Source organism: Fistularia commersonii, chromosome 28 (genome assembly GCF_037954325.1).
Source record: "Fistularia commersonii isolate RoL2024-O1a breed Wild chromosome 28, RoL_Fcom_v1.0, whole genome shotgun sequence".
Taxonomy (NCBI): Eukaryota; Metazoa; Chordata; class Actinopteri; order Syngnathiformes; family Fistulariidae; genus Fistularia; species Fistularia commersonii.
In genome coordinates, this window is record NC_141311.1 from 1362432 (window position 1) to 1372500 (window position 10069).

Below are 10069 nucleotides of genomic sequence, written 5' to 3' on the forward strand. Positions count from 1 at the left end.
ATCGTGCATGATTTCAAATCGGCAAAACTGACCTGAACTTCTCATGCAGTGGTTTACCCTTCATTTGTGTGAATTAATTCATGAGATGACAAAATACTGTAGAGCTTGACGAATTTTGTCATTTAAGAAGTCCAATGATTATAAAACAGAACCTCACTGCTCTAAAATTATCTGAAATGTCGACTCACCGCTGCCCTCTTGTGGCTTAGACGTTTAAAACATCATTTAATCTTGAAACGAATTTAAATCAATAAAATAAATACATTTTAAAGGGAAAATTATTGTTTGCGCAAACGAGGATATGATCGTAAAAAAAAAAAAAAATTCGAATCGTCATTTTGAAATGTCTCTTGTCATCTCGGTTTTGTTTAAACGACCGGAAGTGAACACAATCGTCTATTTCGTAGAAATATCTCTTTTTCTCTCTCTCTCTATATATATATATATTTCGTAGATACTATACATTTTTTCTAAATAGAAAAACGTTGTTGGTGTAAACCAGGTTAGCACGTACAGATTTAAATTCAAACTATCACTTTATAACGTCTCAACGTCATTTCGATTGTTTAAACGACCGGAAGTGCCCTCGATTGGACCGGAAGTCTCTCCCTTTTACTTCCTTAGCAACCGGGGGGATTGAGTCCATAGCAACTTGAGCGGATGGAGAAGGGAGCGGCCGCGGGGAGATCCCTCTGGGAGGAAGTGTGTGCGGGTAAGCGGGTGTGCGCGGATCATGTTTAGTAATGTCATACTTTATTTTTAAAAAGTTTCCGTTGTTTTTTGTGAACTTGTTTTTCTCCAGAATTCGAGGCTCCGCCGGTGGACGGACGGTCGGAATCCGCCAAGGTATCCGCGTCCGCCGCCCCGCTCCCGGTTCCCAACCGAGTAACGAGTCCCGGTTTCCCGCAGGTGACCGTGGATGAAGACGAGTCCCTGGCGGACTGGGACCCCCTGAGCCTCTCCGCCCCCTTCGCCTGCTCGGTGCTGGGCCAGCCGCCCCCCGCCAAGCTGACCGGGCCGCCGCCGGCGATCCCTGCGCGGCCACCTCTGCAGCGTAAGACCCAGTGTGTGTGTGTGTGTGTGTGTGTGTGTGTGTGTGTGTGTGTGTGTGATGTCACAAAAGTGACATGATGCCACACAGGGAACTGTATGGTTACTGCGCTTGGTAATACAAATAGGTGTCTCACCTTAGGAAAACACACACACTGCTCAAAAAAATAAAGGGAACACTTAAAAAGACACATCCTAGATCTAAATGAATGAAATATTCTTATGAAATACTTTGCTCTTTACACAGTTGAATGTGCTGACAACAAAATCACACAAAAATGATCAATGGAAATCAATTGTATCAACCCATGGAGATCTGATTAGGAATCACACTCAAAATTAAAGTGTAAAAACAAACTCCAGGCTGATCCAACTTTGATGTAATGTCCTTAAAACAAGTCAAAATGAATCTGTGTTGCTTCCTGAGTGGACACTATGATTTCACACAAGTGGGATTGACTTGGAGTTACATTGTGTTGTTCAAGTGTTCCCTTTATATTTTTTGAGCAGTATATTAATGCATCTGTTGAAGTTATTAGTTCCAACTTTCCACGGATGCCATTTGCAATTATAACGGCTTTTGTGTTTTTTGTTTATGTTGTTGTTTGTTGTTTATGTTATTTTATGTTTATGTAAAATAAGCTTTTTGATTTTCTGAAAGTAAATTAGTTTGAGTGCAATTTAAAAGCATATTTTATAATAATGTGAATCAATGGTCAGCCATTATGTTTCTTTTTTTTGTCTTAAAAGCTCACATCACAATGATGGACTCAGTCATCTGAGATAAAATGTATCCTGAAAATAAATTATGGAGATTCCATGCATTAAATTTGGAAAATAAAATAGGTTGGCGTAGTGGCTTTCGCCTCGCAGCAACGAGTTTGGATTCCTAAAGAGTGCCTTTCTGTGTGAAGTCTCCAAGAACATGGTGGAGGTCTGGCTGGAGACCTGTTCACACGAGGAGGTCCCCGGTCTTCCAGGTCATGCTGAATTCTTGTCCAAATCTTCTGGACTTGAATTTCTTCACTTGTTTCACCCTTCATCCCAGGTGGAATCCTTTTTTTTTTTTTGCCACATCACGCAAATTAATCGTTTCTTCCAGTTCGTTATGCAAAGTGATGCAGGTTTGAATTGCATAACACTCAGGGGTTCTTCTTCTCCTTATATGCATGGAAGATGTTCCATGTAGGTTCCATAAACATCTCTCTGCTGTCTGGATGTGCATTTTGACACCATTTGGCTCCAACTCAGCCCTGATTAAACATCCCCCTGTGTGTGTGTGTGTGTGTGTGTGTGTCAGGTCCTGTCACACAGTTCATGGAGGAGAAGGTGTTTCCTGTGCTGATGCCTGGACTGGAGGCTCTGCTGAAAGAAGCCCAGAAGCAAGGATGCTTCCAGGTCTGAGTTTATTCAGATTCACCAAATAGAAATGAGTCATCTGATATAAAACCATTCAAAATAATTAATGCTAATGCTACTTTTACTTTTTTCTATCATTCTGTTTTTACCTTTCAGAGAAAGATCACCGCTTTCAATCCCTGCGACTTCTTAACTGAGTGGCTTTACAAGTAAGAGGAAGAACCTTCCCCCGGCTGCCATTACATGTTTGGCGTTGTCGTTTTGGTTTTTATGCCGAACGTGGGTGATTTCTGTCGTCAGCCACAACCCCCGGCGGACGAAGCAGGTCCCGCTGCAGTTCCACGACATACCGTTTGTCAAGGAGTGGCTACGCACGCAGTGGGTGTCTCCATCTAAACACACACACACTCATCAGCAACGTGTGCATTCACGAGAAAACACGCTGGAAAAATCAGTGCAGCAAATATTGGACTTGCAGCCTCTCCATTCCCTCCGTATTTTGTTATTATCCCTCAGCCCCCGGCCTCCCGTCCCTCTGTTTCTGCTGCTCAGCGAGGACCAGGCCGCCCTGCTCATCCAGGCTTTCTGGAGAGGATACAAGGTGAGCTAGACGAGGATCCGAAGGCTGTGACGGGGGCGGGAAGTGTGATCTCCCCTGCGACATGCAAATGTCTGGTGCGATTGTGCACTGCTTAATGAAAAATAAAGGGAACGCTAAAATAACTCCGCCTAGATCTGAAAGAGTGAAATATTCTTTGTTCTTTACATAGTTGAATGTCCTGACAACAAAATCACAGAAAAATGATCAATGGAAATCAAATGTATGAACCCATGGAGGTCTGGATTTGGAGTCACACTCAAAATGAAAGTGGAAATAAACACAATAAGCTGATCTAACTTGGATGTAATGTCCTTAAAACAAGTCAAAATGAGTCAGTGGACAGTTTGACTTCACACAAGTGTGACTTTGAGTTACATTGTGTTGTTTAAGTGTTCCCTTTACTATTTTGAGCAGTATTTATTCCCCCGGTTGGATTAGGTTGGTTATAGCAGTGCTTCTCAATTATTTCCTGTTATTATAATTTCACTCCCCACTTTAACTATAAGTAGTATCATTTGTCTCCAAAATTCAAAGTCAACTTTATTGTCAAGACTGCCGTATGTTGACACATGCAGAGCATTGAAATAGCATTACTTTAAGACCCACAGTGCAAAGTACAAAAAATTATAAATACACACAGAACAATGACATGTTATGCTGAGATGCAGTTGCAAAAAAGAAAAAAAGTTCTATGTACACTTCTGCAAAACATTGTATCCTTATTATCATTAAATGAAAGAAAAAAGAAAGAAATATAGATCAACTTTTAACAAAGAATAACTTTATTAACATTTATTAATATTAACATAGCGGTGTTCGCTGATTTACTGAAATAGCTTCCACAAAGCAGGATGGTTGTTGACAATTTTCAGCAAGTTTTCGCTGAAAAAACTCAAGTGGCTTCTCAGCGTTATCGGGGTGTAATATCTTATTTATTTGTCTTCATGCTGTCTGCTGCAAGTATTTCCAGACAGTAAACACACCCGTCTTTCCTCGTCTCCCTCCGTAGCTTCAGTGAAGCTAAGCGCTACATACGCTAGGTCATATTTCCTCGTCTTAGCTTACGGGTGACTTTGGTTTGTCTCATTATCATCTCTGTTAAATATTTTTCCACGGTGTCTCTTGAGGGTTTGTTCGCTGCACTTGATATTTCCTGCTCTGCGCTGCGTGTGTGTGCATGCTCAATACAAAAAAACCCTACCCCATAGAGCTAACGCTACACCATCGGCATGTTCCCCGCTATGTTCAGGCTATTTGAGAAGCAATGGGTTTTACGATGCAGGGTCTTAAACGGCAGGTGAAACCCGGCGTTCTTGAAGAGGCCATAAGGTCTAAAGTCCTTCGCTGTAAAGGCTGCGCTACACTGAGTCATCATCTGGCTTCACTATTTTTGTTGTTAGCTTGGGCTAACATTAGCTCAGCGTGCCATTGGCTAATGTGGTTCCTCATATTAGCGGTGTTAGCGAAGTATTTTATCTTGCATGCCATGTTTTACAAATAACATGGGTCGGGTCCAGTTGCCTTCATAACTGACTTCAAATTGTGTGGGTTTTTGTTTTATCGCTCTCCAGCCGCTGCCTTTCTGCTCCTCTGCCATGTTGCACTTTTTTTTTTTAAACTGCTCACACATGTGTCCTTCACCTAAAGTGCAACTTTTAAAACTTTATTGTTCAGGCAGATACAGGAAACACAACCGTCAAACCAGTTTTATTTTGAATTTGCATTTGGAAAATCGATTATGTGACTGTGTGTGTGTGTGTGTGTGTGTGTGTGTGTGTGTGTGTGTGTGTGTGTGTGTGTGTGTGTGTGTGTGTAAGATGGCAGAGGGTCCCTGACTTTGTTTTGTTCAAGGTTCCCGTCGACTGGCAGCACAGTGTGTTCGCGACCCCCCCTTTGTTTGATCTCATATAATCCAGACCTGCAACTCCTCAGCGGAGACAGCAGCTTAATTATGACATCAGCGCGGCTTCACTCCTTCCGGCGTGGCCGGTGTGATGTAACAGTCAGACACACAATCACACACTCCCAGCCTGCCGAACCTCCTCGCCGTGCACCCAAAGCAAGTCTCTGAAGAGGCGTCCATCTTTTTTTTTTAATTCCTCCCAATACCAGCCGCGCTGTTGTGGACTATTATCCCATGTTTGGATGATTTGAGTATCTGTGTTTGCACATGCATGTGTGTGGGCATTAAAACATGTCCAGTGTGTGTGTGTGTGTATGTGTTTGTGGTAATGCAGAGCCAGCAGGGGGCGACACCTCCCCTTTTACTGTTTGCACAGCAGGAGGCAGCAGTGAGCTGACTGCTGACAGCCCTGCGTATGTGTGTGTGTGTGTGTGTGTGTGTGTGTGTGTGTGTGTTTACTCTGAACCCAGAGGTTCAGGACGGTCAGTGATATCACTGCAACCTGCTTCCCCAAGGGACACAGAGGAGACGCAGGAAGAAGGAAAGGAGATAAACAGGGACGGCGAGGGCGATGCTGCAGAAAAAGCCGTCCCCCGTCACAAATTGACCAGACGAAGAGGAGCGCGAGCATGTGTGATGAGAAGCGATGGGGTAAACGATGGGGGATGCAGCAAAAGGAGGCTGGATGCAGCAAAAATCCTTGCGCTGGGCTGGCACAGCGGATCATAACTTATTCAAGATTGGCAGATATTTTGGGGAGGCAGCGATAACCTTGGCTCAGGGAGAAAAAAAAAAAGAAAAACAGCAGCGTTTGTACGAAAAGCAGCTGCGCGGGGACGGAAACACAGGCCCTGACGCCGTGTGAAACCTCCATTAGTCTCCACGCGTCAGCTGATCGGGGAATATGTCCCGCTGAGCTTAATGCAGCCATCTTAAATCCACACGTCTTAAGTTTACATGTTTCACGTCTGCATGAAAGGGGGTCCGAGAGTAAGAATGTTTTTGCAAGACCCGTAATAGGATTATAGGATTGTTCTGTAGAAAGTGCAAAGTATCCGAGATGCTAATGAAGTAGCGTAGCGTTATGGTATTCACACAGCGGACAAACGACAGGGAGAAAATTCAAATACACACATTTTACGCATTTGTGTATCAACCGGCGTGTTCCAGTCGGCCTTGCGCACCCCTCGTACTCTTACAGTCTCCGTTATATAACCTGTGTGACGCAGGTCTGACTGCAGAGCGTATGTGCTTGTGTTGAGGACAGACGGACAGGCAGACCGGGGACCAGCAAGCGGAGACGGACTTTTTATTTTTTTGTAAATTACGCTTGTCTTTCTCCATAATTAAACTCGGTGGAAAGAGACGGAGCAGGGATGCAGACTCCCATCGGGGCTGAAGACGCTTCGCACAAACCAGCGTCGGCGACCCAGATAATGCGATTGTCTCTTGTTTCACTCGCGCAGACCCACGAAAGTGCTGCGAGGTCTAAACATATTACATAATCTTCTTTACTGTGTGTGTGTGTGTGCGCGCCTTAGCACAACTATAATCCATTCATCCATGCCTGCTTCTGCAAGGCGCATACATATGCGCGCAAAGACACACTCAGCTGACCGACAAGATTTCTCAGGCTCTCTTCGGGTTAGTCAGCTGAGTCGGAGTCATGAAGTGACCGCATGAAAAAGGCTTGGGCTGATATCGGGGCGCTGCGAGCCGGCAGACGAGACGCCTTCCATCGTAACAATATCTCTGCTTATTAAATATGTATTGAGCGTTTTGCGGCGCTAGCGAGAGCAACAAGATAATCTCGTTTTATAAACTAGAAGCATCAAGCTGCGATTAAATGCCTGATTTTCGTGGAAAATGACGTCTCACCGTGTCTCACAAAAACACCAAAAGAAGACTTTTCCTCGGTTTTTGGTCTAAACACGCTTAGCTCAAATTTGTTTTTTGCACAGTGGGTCTCAGTAGATGAATGCTGGAAATGGAGGTTTGGAAGAAAGAAGATTTATGGCCGTGGTAAGATAAGATAAGATAAACTATTGATCCCCATAGGGGAAATTCCTTTGTCGCAGCAGCGTAACAGAATGTCAAAAATAAATCTGACTATAAATATAAATAGAGAGACGGTTAGAAGGCAGAAGTCAGCAGGACAACCATGAATAAATAGACAGCAGGCAACAACGTAATGGGACAGTAAGGGAAGGGGGAGGGAGAAATATATCACCAAAATAAAATCTGGAGATTAAACGCGTAAACAATAAAATACATTGTGCTCGCGCTTCCACCTGAATGATAAGATAAATGTATCAACAAAGATAGAAAATAGTAGCTTGTACGGCGGCTAAAGCTCGTAATGTTTTGTGGAAATCATAAAGGTGTGTTCCGGGTGGCGATGCCGATGCTAATCGGTGTTAGCGTGCAGGAAATTACAGGGTGGTGTGCGCTTGAATCAAACGTTTTTATAGAGTTAACTCATAATATACTCGTGAGGTTTTAGGAGGCACTGAAACTGGAAGTGTATTTTCAGCCCGGCGCATTTACTGTTCCTCTTTTTCCGCGTGTCATCCCCTTCCCCCTCTCCCTATCCGTCGATTAAATCGTGGATCAGGCCATGTTTTTTTTTTGTTTTTTTTCCTCCCCATCTCCATTGTTGTGGAGCGTGCCGGGTTTTTTGCCCGCGCTGTCGACTTTTGTTTGTTTTCCCTGATCGCCGAGCGTCTCGGTCAGCAGATCCATGATCCCATTCAACCGCACCTGTGAATGAGTGATTCGGTTCAGTCGGGGGGGATTGCACTGTGACACGCTCAGATTGTGACACCCTTTTGGAAAAAAAATAAGATAACATAAACTTTTGTCAAAGCAGCATAACAGATATAGTGTCCATAAATATGAATATAAATATAAATAAAGAGACTATTAGAAATTAGCAAAAGACGTAGAGAGAACAACATCAAGCATAACAATGGACAACAGAATGGGACACTAAGGGTGAAAATAGACAAAAAAACACAGTGACAGAAATAAAAAAAAAAATGAAAACAAATAATAAAAAAAATCAATAAATATAAATAAATAATACATAAAATAGATAAAAAATATAAATTCTAAAAAAAATAAATAAACAAACAAAAATAATCAGGATGCGAATGGGCTGAGACCAACAAGGATAGGAGTGGGTGAGGTAGTGAAGTTGTGGAAGCACAGATAGAAAAACAAATGATTGCTTGATCCGCGGATCGAGCGAGCGAGAAGCTCCCGTGGCACCGGCAATCCCAACAGTAAAAGCGGAGCGATGCGGGGCCTGACCGGGATTCTTCCTGACATGACCTAAAGAACTATGACATGGCTAGCGGAGAGCTGTAACGTCAGCAGCAGAAGTAGGTCTCTGATTCCAGTCGAATGATCCGATAGATGAACACTTTGAATAGAGGTCCACGCGCGCTGACACTCATGCAGAAAATATGTCAGAGGCTCTCGGGATGTTGAGTCGCCACTGGCTGCGCTTTAACCTCGCTCTGAGTTGGGGGGGGTTGCAGCGGTCGCAGGAGGGCCTCCATCCTACACCATCCTAGGAAATTCACTTTCATCCACAGCAAACGTTTTTTTTAAGCATTTGAAAGATTCTGCGAGACGAACCCTTCGGAGAATCAGCTCGCAGGGTGTCCGGCCACTGGAAGGCTGATGAAAGCATTAGTCAACAAAAAGCTGATTGATGGGCGGAGGGGCGGGGGGGTGGATGGAGCAGCCCGTCAGAGCGGCCCATGATGGGACGGCGGCCCGAACCTCCAAACAGAAGCCATTGTGCAGCCGCCGCAGAGTGTGAGACTGGGAGACGGGCTCGGTCTCACAGGCAGAGCGCCACAAAAGGAGCACGGCTTGAAAGGTTCTGCATTGAGGACGGTGTGTGTGTGTGTGTGTGTGTGTGTGTGTGTGTGTGTGTGTGTGTGCGCGTGTGTGTGTGTGTGTGTGTGTGTGTGTGTGTGTGATGGCGCGAGAGGGGAGGGTTGGGTCGTTGTTTGCGTTATTTTATGGGAAAGCGGCCCCACATGCCAGGGTGTTGATCGGCGGTATCAAACTAATTTTGGTCCAGGGGCAACTTAAGGCCTAATTTGATGTCAAAAGGGGGCCAGACCGGTAAAATCACAGCATAATTACTTAAAAGGAACACTAAATCCAAATTTTTCATTTGTTTTAGTGTAAAGGAGAACAGGCAAATAATAAAAATCTCTATATGTAATGAACTGTTCCTTTTAAAAAAATACATGACAAACTACCTGAGATTCTAATAGAATAATAATTATATATTATTAATTAAAATAATAGTAATAATATTAATTATTATGATTATTAATGAAGAAAAGTGCAATTTCCGCAACACTTCCAGACCTGGAAGCTGCATTGCTGCCTTCCACTACAGCAGGGGTCGGGAACCTTTTTGACCGGGAGAGCCATAAAAGCCAAATATTCCTAAATATATTTCATCGAGAGCCATATAGTATTTTTAACATCTAATAAATTATTTTTTTTTGTTAATGCAACCTCTGGTACTGCATGGATTTGTTCATTTTTTATCATAGCATATTAGACATACCGCAGATCCAAATGCAAATTTCTCTGTCCACGAATGCACGGTAACCATCGTCCTTTTTTCTTTTCGCCATCTTTTCCGTTACAAGGGTTGACGTGGATAAACTATTTGGCTATCTGATAGAATTAATTTCCTCACCTTTACAATAACCCGGACGTGCTCGGAAGCCGATGGTTTCCGACCCGACCGTAGGTGACCCGTGACATTTATCTTCAAAACTAATTCCTGTGTTGTGCTGTTTTGCTAACACTGACTAAAACAGTGCGCCCCTAGCAGACAATATAGGAACTGTATTTTTATTTAAAAAAAAGTATTTCATGATATGAATGTATTTTTTCAGATTGTAGATTTGATCCATGGGTTGGATTGGACCCCCTGGTGGGCCAGTACCGGCCCACGGGCCGTACGTTTGACACCCCTGGTGTAAATATCTTGAGGTTGCCTCCTGGTGCTTGTCCCGGCTCTGACTGGTCACTAAGAGCTGGGGGCAAAAAGACTAGTTTCTAAAATCTGCACAGCAAAAGTACAGCCTCACAAGTTGGCAACCGAAAAAAAGGGCAAA

General features: G+C 43.6%; 1 protein-coding gene across 1 annotated transcript in view; it reads left to right on the forward strand.

The window, feature by feature from the left end:
- The first annotated feature begins 627 nt into the window (after positions 1-627).
- The window catches only part of iqck (IQ motif containing K), a 16167-nt gene continuing 6725 nt past the window's right edge, over positions 628-10069 (forward strand). Inside the window, exons 1-7 of the mRNA XM_086176190.1 lie at positions 628-712; positions 803-846; positions 910-1054; positions 2351-2448; positions 2566-2618; positions 2710-2787; positions 2926-3010. Of these exons, the coding sequence (XP_086032316.1) occupies positions 661-712; positions 803-846; positions 910-1054; positions 2351-2448; positions 2566-2618; positions 2710-2787; positions 2926-3010 (555 nt within the window). The 5' untranslated portion in view covers positions 628-660. The remainder of the gene's footprint in view (positions 713-802; positions 847-909; positions 1055-2350; positions 2449-2565; positions 2619-2709; positions 2788-2925; positions 3011-10069) is intronic.